Genomic DNA, 19,432 nt, shown 5'->3' on the forward strand with positions numbered 1-19,432 from the left:
TATTGGATATTATTTTTATACTAGTAACTGGTGTTAAAAATGTATCTCTACATTAATGAGCCAATGTATTATGATGTGGGCTGCTGGGGGCCAGGAAGTCCAGGGCCACTTTTTGGTCCCAGTCCGCCCCTGCATTATAGTCTACTTTTAATGAATTCATAAAGCTTAGAAGTAATTTATTGTCATTAAAGAAGTTATAGGTGGGCCCCCAAGTGACGGGGTGGTAAAGTGAGATCACTTGTTCGATCCCTGGGTGATGCTGTACCCTCTCACAGTTGAGGGCCTAGAGAGAGCTAATTGGCCGAGCTCTCTTAGCAGGGTGGGATGGGAGGCACTTAGTGCTCCCACATTAATTACAGCCAATCAGGAGCACCTGTGAGTTCACGCAAATGGAAGGAGCATTGTCCTGAGTTTCTGGCATTGTTATGTCATACAAGTAATATCAAAAAGAAGAAGAAGAAAAATAAGAATAATAGGCAGCATGGTGGCTTAGTGGTTAGCACTGCAGCCTTGCACTTCCAGGGTCAAGGGTTCGATGTGTATGTTGAGTTTGCATCTTCTCCCTGTGCTTGGTAGCTAAACCCTGATCAATGCATACTGACAATGTTTTTTTGCGTTTGCATTTAGCATTAGTACAGAACACCTCTTCAGTTTCTCCAAATTCTTCTGACAATAACAAAGACTTGCAGATGGACAGGACTGCCTCTCAGGTACTTATTAAATCTCAATTACATTTGTTCACCAGCTAACCATGCATTGGCATCAAATTTTGTACTGGATTGCAGACTAGTGCAATTTGAATTTCCTGGATTCTAAAAGTCTTTCTAAAGCTTTGCACAATAGATTGCCTGTAAGCAATGCATTCAATAATTAACATCCTGAGAGCAAAACAGAATTTTTGTGGCTTCCTGTACATGCATCTTTGTTCAAAGATTTTTTTTCCTTTAAATGTACACATGTTAAAAATTTGTCTTAGTCTTCAGAAATGTTGGACCAGGTGTGTAAAAGGAAATATAGGTTTTTTATTATAATTTTTTTCAGAACTCTCTGGCTGAGCCTGAGGACAGGAATGATCAGGATGCTGTGTCGAGTGTTGAGATGAACAGGAAGGAGAGCATCTATGTGCTGGAGCTGGAGAACAGAGTGGCAGAGCTGGAAAAACAGCTATGTGACATTCACATGGAGTCCGAGGTAAAAGGCAAGGTGAGTATGGTAAATTTTCTTCCTATTCATTTAATGATTCATATCCCTCTATGCCCAGGTTTAATTTTGTTAGTAGATGATTCAAATTCTTTTTTTCTCAATTTTTTTCTCTAAATTCTTTAATTCGATTTTTTGTCATGTAAACAGTCATACACAGTACGATATGCAGTGAACTGCTTATACAACTGCTTGTGACCTTTAAAAAAAAATAATAATAATATGTCAATAGGAAATAAATTATGGAATAAAATAAAATGACTAAACAGCTGCTCTAAATGTTGTTAAAGAATTGACAAAGTGATTGACAAAGTGATTAGTTTTGTCATGTCAATTGAAGTCGTGTGTGTAATCTTTACCCATATGTAATCCTTCATATTGTTTACGTATTTATTGTGTGATTTGCGTATCATTTATTTAGTTTCTCTACCCCTCTCCAATTTTTACGCATGTTAACTTTTAATTAATTATTTATTGATAATTTATCAAGACATTTTCTGCCCTATTTCAGGAATGTGAGCAAAAACAACAGGCTCACAACATCCTGAAGGAGAAATGTGATAAGATGGAGAAGGAGAAGAAGGAGTTACTTAAGGCAAGCTTTCTTATAAAGCCATGCTTGTTATCATAAATGTGAATTTTGATCAGTTATTTATTTATCCTTTATCATACGACTCAACACTGCAGGTTAAATCACTGTACATCACAGAATACAGCTACACGTTTTTAGACAAAGTGAAATGGCCCACTGCAGCTGCGAACAAGTTTAAACACTTATCTTACTTGTTGTAGGACCTGGAGAGAGGGCGACAGGGATACAGTGTCCTTTTGTCCCAAAGCAACGATGCTAAGGTAAGCTTTTCTTCTCATTAATCCATGACAGCTATTGTGTTTTCAGCTAGAAGCTTGGTGATAAGGAGACAACTGCTGGAGCGATTATTTACAAATGGAAGAAATACAGCGTAACCATTAATGGCCCTATATGCAAGATTTCACCTCATGGAGTAAGAATAATCATGAGAAAAATGAGAGACCATCCCAGGACTACACGGGAGGAGCTTGTGAATGATCTCAAGGCAGTTGGGAGCAAAGTCACCAAACAAACCATTGGTAACACAATACGCCTGCATGGATTGAAATCCTTCAGCGCAGCAAGGCTTCCTCTCTTCAAGAAGACACATGTACTGTACAGACCCGTCTGAGGTTTACCAACGAACAGTGAAAGATTGGGAGAAACTGCTGTGGTCCTATGATATAAACCTATGATAAAAATTATAGACTAAAAATTATGTAAGTGGGCAAACTTAAAAAATCTGTAGGGGATCAAATACTTATTTTTCTCACTGTATATCTTTCTGTGAATGAATACTTTTACATTTAAAATTATTCTTATTTTGAGACACCCAGAGTTATATGATGTCCTGCATAGCTGTGGTCTGTGGAGCAAAAGCTCTATGGAAAATAATTACCTTTGTGCTATTAGTGCCAATTATCATAGAAATATTGTATACCTATTTCGTTAGTTTGGAACTCTTAGATGGACATTTCAACAAGATAATGAGCACAAACAAATAGGTAAATTAACACATAGCATGGCCTAGCCGAAATACTGACTTAAATCCATTTGCAGTAATAATTAATCAGGGGATAGTGAAACTGGGAGTCAATTAGAGGGATTCTCATATCCTTGGAGAGTATTTCCTGAGGGGAACTGCCCAAAATCTAACCACTGTCCTGTAAAACATGAATGACATGTAAAACATGAATGCTGTCAAACATGAATGCAGTGGTTAGCACTGTCGCCTTGCACCTCCAGGGTCCAGGTTCGATTCTCGAACCAGGTTCTCCGGTTTCCTCCGAGTCCAATGATATGCAGGTTAGTTTAATTGGCATTCCCAAATTGGCGCGTGAGTGTGTATGTGTGTGTGGCCTACGATGGATTGGCAACCTTTCCAGGGTGTATTACCCCTCCTAGGATAGGCTCCAAGCCCCCCTGCGACCGTGAATCCAGGATAAAGCTGTATAGAAGATGATTGAGTGAGTGAGTGAGCTTGGGGACAAAAGGTAATGTGTGGTGTCTAAATAACTTTGTCCTCTTGTTAATTGCATGTGCTCAGGATACCCTGGAGAACGAAAACATAAAGCTGAGGGACGAAGTACAAGCTCTTCGAGGCTCAGTGGAAAGTTTGGAGGAAGAACTCTCTGAGACCCGCAGGATGTTTGAAGAGAAAACGGCAGTGAGTCAAGTTTTACTAAAATTGCAGAGTTGCACATATAAAAAGATTTTTATTTTTTTAAAACTAAGAACTATATACTTGCGGTCTTTTGAAATACATACGTATCAGCAGGTGTCGCTGTTACAAGGTAATGTGGAGAACGAGAAGATGATGTATGAAGGGAGATGTTATTAAAAAGAAAACACTACCCGAGTACAGAGATTCATTATTACAAGTACACAACATTTTGGCGACGAGGATGGCTCTTCTTGCCCTCTCACCCTCTCACTCCTGCTTTTTTGGAAACTCCCGGTGGGCCGACCATACAGTTTAATTCATCGATTCGTATGTTTGATAGCTACGTGACTGAAGTGGAAATTCCAGAGAAGAGAAAGCGTGCTTTGCTAATTTATTGCTTAGGTACTGAGGATTTTTTTTACACACTTACAGCGTCTGATGACAAATATGAGACTGCGCTGACTGCTTTACGAGAATTTTTTGTGCAAAAAGTAAACGTGATTGCTGACAGAAATAAATTTCGCCAACATGAAATCAAATTATAGAGAAGACATGCACTTCACGTATATGGGACCGTCTGCTGTTGGAAACGGACCTCACTCTGCAAAAAGCAATTACTATCGTGGGACAGATTGAGAAGCAGAGGCTAAAGCTATGGAACGGCCTGAAACTTCGGTTAAAGTGGTGTATATTGGCCCAGGTGAAGAATCAAAACAGCTGTGGCATCAGAAATCTGTACCACGTAAGTCCACAGCTTCTCATCAGATGCCATTACATGACTCACAGAGAAAAACGGATGCAAAAACATGCTTCCACTGTGGCACTACATCTCCCTTAGCAAATTACCCTGAATGTCCCACTAAACAGTCAAAATGCAGACAATGTGGTAAATTTGGACATTTTGAAAGAGTCTCCTACCTGCAATGTACAAAAGGTTTCTGTGCCTGAGTTAACAGTCTTAAGCATTGATACGCCTTTGCAAATAAAACAGAAACAATATCTTACATGCACTGTTTCCTTGCACACAGAGAATGGTAAATCAGTTGACACTGAACTACTTGTAGATACTGGATTAGCTGTTTCCATTTTCCCAGTGTCACTGTGTGCAGGCTTCATTCTACATTCTATCTGGCGGACCTGATCTGATCTGTATCTCTTCACGGCTTTGCATCTTGACATAAGGAATGGATCTGTTGCATCTTCTACAGAAAACAGCCAAGCTTAGGCGTAGGCTGCTATTGATGTAGTTGGGGCCTTGAATAATGCTCCTCAAGGATGTCACTTTGCAATAACACCTATTGATTACTACAGTAAATGGCCAGAGATTGCGTTCGCACCTGAGGTAACTTCTGCAACTATTATAAAGTTTTTATCTGCTACATCCAGTCGTGAAGGAAATCTGCTGGAACTTGTGACCGACATTGGTTCACAATTCGTTTCAGCAGAGTTTGAGGCATTCCTTACAGACAGAGATATCAAACACTATCGTAGCTCTGTCTATTACCCCCAAGCGAATGGTGAGATTGAACGTTTTAACAGAGTGTTCAAAGAGTGTTTACAAACTGCTAGCATTGAAGGTAAAGAGTGGAAAGCTTCCTCCAAAATAAAGATAACCTCCAAAGATAAAAGTTGGGACATTTGTGCTTGTAAGAAAGACTGGGATCATCAAGACAGGACAGAGCAAGTTTACACAGCCTCTTAAGGTTGTCGCTCAGAGAGGCTCAGCAACATATCTCCTCTCAGACGGGAAAGTTTGGAATGCTATGCATCTGGCTCCGGCTGCATCCTGGGCCAGGGGTAGCTCAGTGGTTAAGGCATTGGACTACGGTTCAGAAGATCCCAGGTTCAAACCCCACAACCAACAAGTTGCCACTGTTGGGCCCTTGAGTAAGGCCCTTAACCCTCAACTGCTCAGATGTGTAATGAGATAAAATGTAAGTCGCTCTGGATAAGAGCGTCTGCCAAATGCCTAAATAAAATGTAATGTACAAGTAGGGTAGGTAAAAAAAAGTGAGATACAAAACAATGTATGGTGGATTATTTAGTGTCATAATACTACACGTTGCAGGATTCAGAACTGTTGTTTTCTGGTGTTCTGTGCTTTGTTTAATTTTGCTTGTAAGGCAAGTTTTCTTTCTTCCACGAGAAGGAAATGTGATGTGGTGTTTTGAAATACATACGTATCAGCAGGTGTCGCTGTTACAAGGTAATCTGGAGAACGAGAAGATGATGTATGAAGGGAGATGTTATTAAAAAGTAAACAGTTGTAAATAACTACCCGAGTACAGAGATTCATTATTATGAATACACAACAATACTATAGCTAGAAAGGGCAGAAAATGACAATTCTGTTAATGTAGTTGATACTCAGATACAGGCTGTTAAATGTCTGAACACTATACCTTAACGTAAAAAAAAAACTCGTCTGTCTTTCAGAAAAATGAGGAGGAGCAAATGATTTACCGCATCCTAAAGGAGAAATATGATGAGATGGAGAAGAAAATAAAGGAGAAAGAAGAGTTAATAAACGTAGGTTTAAAAAAATAATAATAACATATTATAAATCATTAATTATTTTTGTTGGTTCTTAGAAGTGTCTGATGATAATAATAATAAATTAATGTCAAAAACATGCCTACAACACACAAATGCCTACAACATTTTGCTGGATGGTGAACTTTCAGGGTCACGAATCAAAGCTGAAAGACCAGGAGGACAGAAAGATCTCTCTGAACAATAAGCTCAATGAGATCATCAGAGAATCTGAGCTCAAAAGTAAGGTGAGTGACTGAAGGTTTAATCACTGTACATCATAAAATCTGTTTACAACCACACATTTTCAGACAAAGTAATATGGCCCAATGCCGCTGTGAACATTAAGAAACTTACTGTATCTGCTGTGTTTTAGGAGCTGGAGCGATGGCGACAGGAAAACAATGTCCTTTTGTCCCAGTGCAATAAGGCTAAGGTAAGCTTTTCTTCTCATTAAGCAACGGCAGCTATTGTGTTTGGAAGAATTTTTTTCAGCCCAGAGGAAAAGTTTTTAGTTTCTTAGGGAAATCAGGAAACTCTTGATTTTCCATAGACAAAAGCAGACCCATAGTAATATTTTCCTAAATTTACTTTAGTTTTTGGGTTTCATACATTCCAGAACAATCAGAAAAGATAGCAGAACACACTGCTAAATTTACTAAAAAGGTAGTAAGTACAAGGTGCACCTTTGAATCAAAATGGTGTCCTTTAAGTGGCATTTCATTGTAACATGTGTATATCTTTTTTCTGGGAATTATTACTTTTTCATTATAAAAATTATCCCCCGACAGTGATATGATCACACCGTGCTATTAGCACAAGTAATCATATAAATATGGTATTATTTTTTTAAGTTTGGAGCTCAGTAAATAACAGGTTAAAGTCAATTCGAGGGACTCTCATATCCAAGGTGCTGAATGCCAGTTCTCTTTTCCTTGATCGAGCAGTGGGGAACTTTTCTTGGTCGAGTGGCAATAAAAGTTGCTGGCTCTATGCCCACCATCACAAAAGATGGTGTCTGAAGAGACCATTCACATTGCCATGCTAATTGTTTCTTCTGCTTGAGGGAGCTTGCTTCTCATATTTGGGACCAGACGTTCTTCTCCAAAGGACTTCTGGGAGCGGAAAGCCCCAAGCCCAGTTTCCGAGGCTTCTATACAGTCCAGGAAAGGACTGTCAAAGTTGTGGTTACGCAAGAAGAGGTAGCTGGTGTGGTGGAACTTTAGTTGTTACTGGGAAGTAGTATTGCAGTTATCATATTATTAATATGGGTAATTATTAATGTCCTGTTGTGTTACTGTCAGTGAATATACACATACATGTGTGTATGAGTTACAGAGAAGATTTTTAAACTTTTATGGCCGTTGGGAGAAAAGATCTCCTGTGGCGCTCTGTAGAACACTTGATGGTATTCAGCCTCTGACTGAAATTGCGCCTTTGTTCAACAAAAACACTGTATAGCGAGTGAAAAGGATTGTTAAAATGGATTGGACAGAATACTCCTCTTTGCTACTACATCCACAGAGTCAAGCTCCATGCCTAGCACAGGTCCAGCCTTTTTAATTTCCTTGTCCAGTTTGTTCTTATCAGACACCTTCATGTTACCACCCCAACAGACCACAGCGTAAAAAATGACACTCGCCACAACGGTTTCATAGAACATCTGAAGAATGGTGTTATAGACATCAAAAGACCTGAGCCCTCGAAGAAAGTACAACCGGCTCTGACCTTTCTTGTAGAGTACAGTTGTGTTTAGTGACCAGTTAAGTTTGTTATCCAGATGGACTCCCAGATATTTGTATTTAGAGACCATATCCACTATCTTCCCTTGACAGATATAGGAGTCACAGGTGTCTTGCTTATCCTAAAATCTACAACTATCTCCTTTGTTTCCCTGATGAAAGTGTATCCAGGATTAGTCTCTCAAACACCTTCATAATGTGCGATGTCAAAGCAACAGTCCTGTAGACGTTCTGGGCGCAAGGACGTGGTGTTTTGGGGACCGGTACAATGCATGATGTTTTTCACAATGCAGGGACTTACTGTAGAGACAGACTCAGGCAAAAGAGGTACTGTACTGGAGGACACCACAGAGTTGGGTAGCACAAGATTTCAGGGCTCTAGGATTGATCTTATCCGGTCCTACAGCTTTTGTAGGGCTGATCTTACTGAGGCCATGTTTTACCTGATCCACTGAGATATTGATTGCTGGGAGTGCAGGAGTAGTGACCGTTTCCTGTGTAGGGGAGGACATGGGAGCAGGAAAGTGTGAATTGGGGCTGAAGTCAAGGGAAATGTGAGACAGTAGGGACATCAAATCTACTGTATTAAAGCAAGTGTTGAGGTCGTTTGCACGTTCCACATTCCCCTCAATAGCCTGGCTGTTTGTCTTATAGCCAGTGATGCTCCGTATGCCCCTCCACACCTCTCTCGTGTTGTTCTGTTTCAGCTCTTGTTTCCGTTTTCTCCGGTATGACTCGTTCCCCTCCTAGATTTTACCAGCTAGCATTCTTTGAGCCTTCTTTACTGCTTCCTTATCACCAGACCCAAAAGCACTTTTTTTTATATGTTTAAACATGCTTTAATGTCCTTGGTGACCCAGGGTTTGTTGTTTGGGATATCTCTCATCGGTACACAGGTTTCAACAAAGAAGTTAATGTACTTTGGGATGTAGTCCGTCATTTCATCAATGTCCTTGCCATATGCACAGCAGTTATCACATGAGAGAATTCTCTTGGTAAATAACATTGGTGAAGTCCGACAGTCAGCAGTTTAATATCGGGACTACAAACCTGATCCCTAACAGTCACATCACCGGGGTTACACCACATGTTGTTAATGTAAACAGCCAGCCCTCTCCTTTCCTCCTTACCGCTATCTCTCCTCGTCCTGTCGCTCCGTATCGCGCTGAAGCCGTCCAGTGTAATATTAGAGTCAGGCACATCACTATGTAATCAAGTCTCAATAAAACACATCAGACTGCACTCGCAGAATATGTTTTCAGTCCTTAACAAAGCGATCAACTCGTCCATCTTAATGTCCCGAGATCTCACGTTGCGCCGGATCACCCGAAATGCCGAAAACGTAGTTAACCTTACGTAACTAAGAACAAGAACACTTTCAAAATGCATGGTTTGAAAGGGCGACCTTACTTGTTAAATACAAAATAACGTTATAAACAAATAATAGAAGGAAAGTATAATAAAAAAAGTAAAAATACTCGAAAACTCAGAGCAACCGCACCAAGCTGCTGCACGCTCACGCATGCACTTATACACCCACTATAAGTGTGGAAGCTTCCACCATTTTCTCTTGGACACTTAATAGCCCACAGGGGATCTGATAACTTGATAACTCAGTGAGGAACCTTTTGTAGATAGTGAATGTGATTTTCCCAGCTACACAAGTAAATAACAATGTTGTCCAGATTGGCTCGGGCATATAGCCGGTGGTGGAAAAGCGCAATGTACATAAGCTGCTAAAAAGTGACTGGAGCAATGTGCAGACAGAAGGGGAGGATCCTATACTGCCAGCAGCTTTGCTCGGTGATGAAGCCTATTTTTTCTTTGTGTCCATTCAGCTCTTGATTTTGAGATGGTGAAAGATCCTCTCCTCACTGCACAAGTTCACTACCATGTGCTACGGGAGAGAGAGTAGCAAGAGCTCAAATGTGTGGTAACTGCGCAATCCATCTTAAGTAAATTCACATAATAAAGCTCAGTATTTTTCTTTTTACCAGGCTATTGATGAACCAGCGTGGCTGTGCTGTTCAGTCATATGCTTTATGAAGTCCCGCTTGTGCTTGCTCCATGTGCTCTTGAACTTTAGGGAGTACATGGCAGATCTTTGCCGCCATGTCTTGCGTGTACTTCACTACAGGAATGGAACGGAGAAGGCTATACTTCCCAGACTTCCTTTGCCACAAGACGCCTTCTGTGCCGTCTTCTGTTCCATCTTCTAACATTTGGGGCATTATTCACTTGAGCTTTGAGCTCTGGCTAGTGGAAGTGACCCTTAATCTTTTTACAGTGTTTTTACTTCACGATGACTGTCTAAGGGGATGTGTGTGGGCCAGGTGCATTACGACTTTGCCGTGAAATACCACCAAGAGTCCCCTATTCTCCCTGTGTGCTAATTTAGGCCGACTGCCATCCTCAGCCTCTCTTTCTGTCTCTCTGGCCCCAGCAGGCATCTTCTCCATGCAGTTGGTCTCTTGTATTCTGCTGGGACAGGGAACAAAGTGGATAAGAGGGAGGTTGTTGCTCACCTTCAGCCTCTGAGTCATCATCCTGGGGCTGTGCAATTCATGCTGTGGGACCAGTTGGCTTTTCTTCTGCAATGGAGGCAACAATGGGGAACTTTTTTTTTTCCTTTTTGTCTGATCTGTGTGCAGTTTCAACCGGTCTCACTCTAGCAAGAGAGGAAATTGAGAGATTCTGTACAGGCGATCCAGTTGAGCTTGCGGTAGAACCTGTGGATTATAAGCCTGATTTGTTCTATCCCGCCTTTGGTAGCCCTATAACCAAGGCTCAATATGAGGGGGATGTGGGGGGATGGCACCCCCTGTTGAAAAAGTTTACAAAAACCATCCACTCTGTAAAATCAGCAATTCCCTTCTACCATCCCCTAAAGATTAACAATGCTGTGTATTATGTAATATTTGTCATGGCAATGAAATATTGAAACTCTCTATGTATGATAACACACTGCTCACAAGCTCATGTAGGTGTGTGTGTGTGTGTGTTTGTACAGTATGTGTGAAAGAGAGAGAAAGAGAGACTGGTGCGTAGGAATACAAAACTACAATATTACTAAATAATTTCATTACTAATGTTTATATAGATTTTTATTCTGCTCTTTAATGCTCCCCAGATGAAAGCCATGGAAAGGATCAAATGATAGTTTCCACAATTGCATGTTTAAATGCATGTGTTTTGTTTTGATGAACAGTTTTTTTTTTTATTTTGACCTATTTCACAAACCTTCTGTATGGTTAGTTATAGTCTATTAAATTAAAATAGGGTTCTTTAATTGTTGTTTAATTATACTTTTTACTCTATTTTACTGTCTCGAGGCTGTAATAGCTAACAGTGGCTTTGCGACAAAGTACTATTGTAGATAAATATGAATGTGGTTGTATATCTAAATATCTTTGTTCCCTTATTAATTTCATGCACCCAGGCTACTCTGGAGAACGAGAACATGAAGTTGAGGGACGAAATACAAAACCTTCAAGGCTCAGTGCAGAGTTTGGAGGAAGAACTCTCTGGGACCTGCAGGATGTACGAAGAGAAAATGAGGGTAAGTAAGACAAGTTTTAATCGCAATGTAGATATGCACATATGAAGTGTATGTGAAGCAAGAACTATGTGTTAACTATGTTCAGTAAATTGATACTGAATTTAATTTGTGGTGTCTAAATACCGTTGTCCTCTTTTTAATTGCATGTGCTCAGAGTACTCTGGAGAACGAAAACATCAAGCTGAGGGAAGAAGTACAAACTCTTCTGGGTTCAGTGGAGAATTTGAAGCAAGAACTCTGTGAGACCCGCAGGATGTGTGAAGAAATAATGAGGGTGAGACAGACAGAAACAATGTAGAGATGCACATGCACATTATTTTACAACTTTATAGCTAAAGAAAAGGGGGGGAAGACAGTTCAGCTAATGTAGTTTATAATCAGATACAGGCAGTTAAAATGTATGAACAGCCTTTAATTTTGAATCGTTTATTTTATTTCCTTTTTCTTTCAGTGAGGCAAAACGGGCCCTTTAACACTAACGTCTAAACCTCTTCTGTCTTTCAGGACAATGAGGAGAAACAAATGGCTCACCGCATCCTAAAGGAGAAATATGATGAGATGGAAAAGGAGATAAAGGAGAAAGAGGAATTAATAAATGTAAGTTTTCATACACAACCATAACTGTTTTCATTACTTATCGATTATTGTTGTTGGTCCTCAGAAGTGTCTGTTGTAGAAGTAAATACAGCCTACAACATTTTGGATGGTGAACTTTCAGGATTATGAGTCCAAGCTGAAGGAACAGGAGGACAAAGAGATCTCTCTGAACAATAAGCTCCATCTGTTCATTAGAGAGTTTGAGTTCAAAAGTGAGGTAAGTGAGAAAAGCCTGACATTACACCCTACTTTTTAAATGTCCACTGATTAGCCATAACATTATGCCTATGGCCATCACAATTTGGTCCTTGTGAAAGTCACACAAATCCTGGATCTTCCCAGGCTGTAGTGGTCCTACCAAAAGTGATCCAGGGAAGGGAAACCTGCGAACCGGCGATAGGGTCATGGGTGGCCAAGGCCAACTGACGCACATGGGGAGTGAAGGCTGGCCCAAATAGTCTGATCCAATAAAAGAGCTACTGTAGTTTAAATTGAAGAAAAACTTAATACTGGTTCCAATTGAAAAGTGTCAGAACACACAGTACATCTTTGTTATGAGGCAAAAGGGGGGACCTACCCAATATTAGGAAGGTAGTTATAGTGTTACACATTTTCAGACAAATGAACTGGCCCACTGCAGCTGTGATCATGAAGAACTCGTGTTTAAAAAAACCTATCTGCTGTCTTTAGGAGCTGGAGCGAAGGCAACAAGAATACAGTGTCCTTTTGTCCCAATATAAAAACACTGAGGTACGTTTTTCTTCTCATTAAGGCATGACAGCTATTGTGTTTGAAAGAATTTTCTTTAGCCCAGAGGAAAAGTTTTTTTATTTCTTAGGGAAATTAAGAAACTCATGTTTTTCCATGGACAAAATCAGATACCCAATGAGGTTTGCTTAGATTTACTTTAATGACTGTGTTTTTTATTTTCCAGAAATATTAGGACAGATAGCAGGACATGCTATCAAAATCTACTAAAAAGCTCAAAATGGGATCCTTTAAGAGGCATTTTATTATAATACTTATAGTATCATTATTATAAGTAAATAATTATATATATCTTCGTAAATAATAATGGAAATTATTTATTTAGGAAATGCTAGATTAATTAACATTAATTTTCATCAATAAAGTTAATACAGTTATTCTTATTTGGAGACTCCTTTAATTATATGATGTCCTGCAACCCAGGGTGTGGAGTTCCTGATCTGTGAAACAGCAGCTCTATAAAAGAATTAGTGTGGTACTGAATAACTTCAGTAGTGTTTATATTCAGTTGCGTCTCCAGTAAAAAAAGACTTAAAATGAATACGCTTTGGTTCTCTTTCAGATCGCCCTGGCTGACGCTGTAAAGACAGCTCAGACTGCTCTGAAGTCCAATACTCAACTGGAGCACGTGAACTCCATCTTCCAACAACAGATTCACAAGGCAAACATTGTGTATGATAACATAATGTCTGTAAGTGAGAAATTCTTGCATTAAGACATATTTTTTAAACTAAAACAACGGCTCCACAAGCTGAAATCCTGCTTGACCTCACTACACTGTTGTATGTGTAATGTACACTCACCTAAAGGATTATTAGGAACACCATACTAATACGGTGTTTGACCCCCTTTTGCCTTCAGAACTGCCTTAATTCTACGTGGCATTGATTCAACAAGGTGCTGAAAGCATTCTTTAAAAATGTTGACCCATATTGATAGGATAGCAACTTGCAGTTGATGGAGATTTGTGGGATGCACATCCAGGGCACAAAGCTCCCGTTCCACCACATCCCAAAGATGCTTTATTGGGTTGAGATCTGGTGACTGTGGGGGATATTTAACTACAGTGAACTCATTGTCATGTTCATAAACCAATTTGAAATGATTCGAGCTTTGTAGCATGGTGCATTATCCTGCCATCAGAGGATGGGTACATGGTGGGCATAAAGGGATGGACATGGTCAGAAACAATGCTCAGGTAGCCCGTGGCATTTAAACGATGCCCAATTGGCACTAAGGGGCCTAAAGTGTGCCAAGAAAACATCCCCCACAGCATTACACCACCACCACCAGCCTGCACAGTGGTAACAAGGCATGATGGATCCATGTTCTCATTCTGTTTATGCCAAATTCTGACTCTACCATTTGAATGTCTCAACAGAAATCGAGACTCATCAGACCAGGCAACATTTTTCCAGTCTTCAACTGTCCAATTTTGGTGAGCTTGTGCAAATTGTAGCTTCTTTTTCCTATTTGTAGTGGAGATGAGTGGTACCCGGTGGGGTCTTCTGCTGTTGTAGCCCATCCACCTCAAGGTTGTGCGTGTTGTGGCTTCACAAATGCTTTGCTGCATACCTCGGTTGTAACGAGTGGTTATTTCAGTCAAAGTTGCTCCTCTATCAGCTTGAATCAGTCGGCCCATTCTCCTCTGACCTCTAGCATCAACAAGGCATTTTCGCCCACAGGACTGCCGCATACTGGATGTTTTTCCCTTTTCACACCATTCTTTGCAAACCCTAGAAATCCCAGTAACTGAGCAGATTGTGAAATACTCAGACCAGCCCGTCTGGCACCAACAACCGTGCCACGCTCAAAATTGCTTAAATCACCTTTCTTTCCTATTCTGACATTCAGTTTGGAGTTCAGAAGATTGTCTTGACCAGGACCACACCCCTAAATGCATTGAAGCAACTGCCATGTGATTGGTTGATTAGATAATTGCATTAATGAGAAATTGAACAGGTGTTCCTAATAATCCTTTAGGTGAGTGTATAATGATAAAAAATTTGTGGCAAGTTAATCATAATACTTAAAAAGATTTTTGTCATGGTGGCGTTTTAGGATCGGGAAGAACTGCACAAAGATTACAGCCTCCTTTGGTCCCGTTACGAAGATAGTAAAGTAAGTGTTTCTTTTTATTAGGCCACACCTGCTACTGTAAGTGATTTATTTTTTTGGTAGCTCAGAACCATTGCCAATTAATCAATTCAATTCAGTTAAATTTATATAGTGCCTTTAACAATGGTCACTGTCGCAAAGCTGCTTTACAGAACCAAAACTTTTGAAAAGAGTTTGGAAAGTGTAAGGAAATATGTACATTGGCAAGAAAAAGTATGTAAACCTTTTGAAATTTCATGGTTTTCTGTATTTATTTGTCAAAAAAAGATTACCTGATTTTAATATACATTAAGACTATAAAAAATAGTGTCAGTATATATAAAATAATAATTACAAAACTGATCTTTCATATCTTTATCGAGAACAACTATAAAAATAAAGGATTCACATACTTTAGCGTAAAAAGTATGTGAATCCTTGAGTTAATGACCTGAAAAAACTAAATGGAGTCAGGTGTTAGCATACTTAAAGTCCTGTTTAGAAAATGAGAGCTCTGCACAAGAAGAATACTCTAATATGAGCCATGCGTCGCCCAAAAGAGCTTTCAGAGGATCTATGATCAAGAATTGTTGATTTACACGAAGCTGAAAAGGGTTACAAAGTGATTTCATAGACTTAAGAAATTTACCAGTCTAGAGGTTAGGCAAATGAAGGCACTTTGGGGCTGTGGCTACTCTACCAAAAAGTGGATGCGCATTAAAAATGACCCGAAGAACACAACAAAGAGGTAAATGAGGTAAAGAAACATCATCAATGAGGTAAAGAAACAACCCTGAGTGACAGCCAAAGATTTAAAAGCATCATTGGTACTGACTAACACACCACAAAGGAAGTGGCTTTTTACTGAAAAGAACATTACTGCGTGCCTGAAGTCTGCAAAAGGGCACATTGACCAAACTAAATTTGGACAGTCAAATTTTTCAATGGTGTAAGGAAAGTTTTTTTAAAACAGAATCATTTATCCTGATTTTATCAAACTAGCCTAAAAGTAAATGGCAGAGAATAGAAATTTTTGAATTACTGACCAAGTAAAAAGTTTAAACGTCAACAATCAATTGATGTTTACAGATGTCTGGGATTTTCAAGGCCTGGTATTGGAATATTATCCGAAAAAAAAGGTTCAACAATAAACAGTGCTCGTTACAGTGAGTCACTTATTGAGAAGCTAAGTCTAAACTTTAAAACCGAAGGACTGCTATCCCAGGGCGTTGTGATCTTGCATGACAATCCACAGTCGCACACTCCTGCCCACACTGTTGACACTCTGCAAAAAATTGTTTTGTGGCCTTACAGCATCCTACAAATAGTCCTGATCTCACTTTATCACACCTTTGGTGCCCTAAGAAGCAGCCCTACAAGGACGAAGATTTACTTCTGATGAGGGAATGAAAACACCGGTGCATTTGTAGCTTGCATTTTTACATGAGGGAATATGAAAGCTTGTTGACAGATGCACAATGTGTATTAAAAAGCAAGGAGATCATGTCTAAAAATGTATAACCTGACTCTTCTTTAAACTTCCCCACATTGTCATTGTCACAAAGCAGCTTTACACAATCAAAAGAATTAAGTTTGTATGGAGTGTGAATTTGTATAAATCAAAATGGTCGAATAGTTATCTTATTGCTTGTACATTATGTAAATTTAAAAGTTTTCTTATTCTCCTATATTTCTTATTTGTAAACTCTCTCACTTGTCTTACTCTTACTGGAACTTTCTTTTGAAATCTTGAGGTCATTAGCAGTTGTATAAGCATTTTACTTCATATCATACTGTGTATGACTGTGTATGTGATTAATAAAATTTGAATTTGATTTGATGAGTGATGATACTGTCCTTTAAATGTTTGTATGTGCATGGAGAGGTAAATAAAACTAATCATTTTTTGTTTAACCTCCAGAACGCTCTGTGTAATTCTGAGTGGATGACTGAGCAAACTCTGCAAGCTAATCAAGAGCTGGATCATGAGAAATCTGTCCTAGTGGAAAAGGTTGAAACACTGCAGTCTTTGGTGGACAAGTTGCAGATAAGACTTAGTAATAATCACAAGAAGCAGGTCAAGTTATTTAAGGTAAATGAGAAAAGCTGTGCCATAATCTGTAGTTTTCTTCCATAAATACTGTAAATATGACCGTAGTGATGTGGACCTGAATCTCATTAAAAATGTACGGTGGAGAATGCAGGCACGGGGGCAACCGCCACGGACCTTGAGTAGTGTCCCTAACAAACCTGAGGACCAACACTTTGCTGGGCCAGAACAAAGAAACCCCTTACGTCAGGGGCTGGTGGTGGGATTATCATGACCAACTAAACCTTGTGACACCATCTTTAAAAAAATGCACTTAATATGCAATGAGCAGCTCAAATATTTTGTTGTAATATTAAAGCCATAAGAACTGCTTGCAAAGCCATGTTGAACTTCTCCATTGTTGTTGTGCTTTTTGTTTTGCTGCTAGCACCATCATTGCCGATAGAACTAGCAAAATCTGATCACTATCCTGCAGACATCGAATTAGTAATTATTGTATATGTCTCAAGGCTGTATGTGCTCATAGTAGTATTGTAGAAAGTACTATTTTAGATAATTAGCCTGATTATCTTTGTTCTCTTGCTTATTACATGCACTCAGAGCACTCTGGAGAACGAGAACAAACTGCTGAAGGATGAAGTAAAGACACTTCAAAGCTCAGTGAAAAATTTTCAGGAAAAAATCTTGGAGGTCTGCGCGATGTGTAAAGAGAAAATGAAGGTAAGTGAGAAAAGCTCTAATAACAATCTAGAGGTGCACATATAAAGAGATTTTTACAAATTCACAGCCTTTAACTTTAACTGACCTTCAAACTTCTTTCTTTTAGGGGTTTCAACAAGAGAAACAGGATCCCATCACCCCAATGGAGAGATCTGATGAGCTACATCAGGAGATAGAGGAGGAAGAGGGGTTACACATGCAGTGTATTCCTGATCTGCAAGGTGCAATGGAGATTTTGCATGGACAGCTTCTTGGAACTGTCATGTGTGAGGAGAAACTGAAGGTAAATGACAAAACCTTTAAACCTTAAATTAACTGTTTAGAGCAGCACATTTTTTTAAATAATTGTTCGTGCAGATTATAATCAGATGCTAGCTGTTAAAATGCCTGCTCTTAAGTCTGAACCTCTTCCTTTATGGTTGTTTTTTAGGAGCTGGAGCAACAGAATAACCTTGTTTCGTTAGTGCCAATAAACGCCAAGAAGACAAGAAAAAGAAGAAGATATAACGAGAGAGATACTAGAATCAAGGACTGTATACTTGGCACATAGCCATTAGCATGCAACGTATCAAATTCAAACCAGAGACACTGTGTTAGCTGTACTATCAGGCCAACTTAGAGGAAAAGTAAATGTGTGGTTCCACTATTGGAGCACCTTTACCTTCTTATCGTGTTTGCTCCACTATGGGGCACCTAAACTTTACTGCTATACTCTATCGTGTTTGCGGTATGTCTCTTTGACTGTTAACACCACCATGCCTATCCAGGTCCTGAAGATGCAAAGCAGCCACAGACCATCACACTACCCTTACCACCACCATGTTTGACTGTTGGCATGGTGTTCTTTTATGAAATGTTGTGTTGGTTTTATGCCAGGTGTAACAAGACACACACCTTCCAAAAGGTTCACCTTTTGTCTCACAAGTCCAGAGAATATTTACCCAAAAGTCTTGGGGATAATTGATAATTGTTTTTGTGTTTTTTTTTTTTTGGTCAGCAGCGTGGAATTTTTCCATAGATGCCATTTATGCCCAGTCTCTTACTTATTGTTGAATCATGAACACTAACTTTAACTGAGGCAATTGAGGCCTGGAGTTCTTTAGATGTTCTGGATTCTTTCCTGAGCTCCTGGATGAGTCATCGTTGTTCTAACACATGGAGTAATTTTGGTAGACCAGGCACTACTGAGAAGGTTCACCAAAGTTTCCTCCATTTGTGGATAACGGCTCTCACTGGGTTTGCTGGAGTCCGAAAGCTTAGAAATGTCTTTGTAACCCTTTTCACTCTGATACCTGTTACTGACTTTGTTTCTCATCTTTTCCCAAATTTCTTTAGATCATGTTTCTTTGTTAGATCCTTTAGCACGCATTACTTTATCAGTTAGGTTTTATTTAAGTGATTTCTTGATTCAACAGGTCTGGCAGTAATTAGGCTCAGGTGTGACACTGTGAAATTTAACTCATCTTTCCAATCATCACAGTTTGGACAGCTTCAATCCCTGAAATCATCATTTAAAAACTGAATTTTGTATTTACTTTGATATCTTTGTTTAATATTAAACTTCGTTTAATGACCTCATTTAAGTGTAATTAATATGCAAACATTATATACAAATCTTTTTTTTTTTTACACAAAATGAATTGAAATGTAAATAAATGAATGAATGGACAAATGGTGAACATGTGCAGCTTCTCCACATAGTTCAGAACAACACACCAACCAACTCACAGCATGATATCACACATGTAGCATGTAATGTTATAATCACTACATTATAATAGTAATATAATATACACCGCACTATCATTAATTTATCATATAATGTTTAGCAATACATTTAGTATTAAAATATGTATACAAGTTTTTTTGGTTCTTTTTCTGAAGTGTGTATAAATTTTTTGGCTGACCCTGTATATATTTTATATATATATAT

General features: G+C 39.1%; 1 protein-coding gene across 2 annotated transcripts; it reads left to right on the forward strand.

Moving 5' to 3' along the window:
• Positions 1 to 639: 639 nt before the first annotated feature.
• Positions 640 to 16,891, forward strand: LOC128524580 (trichohyalin-like). 2 transcript variants are annotated; one of them, XM_053497212.1, is made up of 16 exons: positions 640 to 710; positions 1,042 to 1,203; positions 1,712 to 1,795; positions 1,993 to 2,052; positions 3,318 to 3,437; positions 5,871 to 5,963; positions 6,119 to 6,214; positions 6,343 to 6,402; positions 11,148 to 11,267; positions 11,422 to 11,541; positions 11,772 to 11,864; positions 11,986 to 12,081; positions 12,555 to 12,614; positions 13,195 to 13,323; positions 14,694 to 14,753; positions 16,651 to 16,891. In XM_053497212.1, the coding sequence occupies exons 1-16, from the start codon at positions 690 to 692 to the stop codon at positions 16,864 to 16,866; spliced, it is 1,590 nt and encodes a 529-aa protein (XP_053353187.1). In that variant the 5' UTR covers positions 640 to 689; the 3' UTR covers positions 16,867 to 16,891. The 2 variants fall into 2 exon arrangements, with proteins under 2 accessions (XP_053353187.1, XP_053353188.1); XM_053497213.1 differs by lacking the exons at positions 13,195 to 13,323; positions 14,694 to 14,753; positions 16,651 to 16,891 and adding an exon at positions 12,799 to 12,846.
• Positions 16,892 to 19,432: the final 2,541 nt, after the last annotated feature.

The sequence above is a fragment of the Clarias gariepinus genome, chromosome 5, assembly GCF_024256425.1.
Source record: "Clarias gariepinus isolate MV-2021 ecotype Netherlands chromosome 5, CGAR_prim_01v2, whole genome shotgun sequence".
In the NCBI taxonomy this organism is placed as follows: Eukaryota; Metazoa; Chordata; class Actinopteri; order Siluriformes; family Clariidae; genus Clarias; species Clarias gariepinus.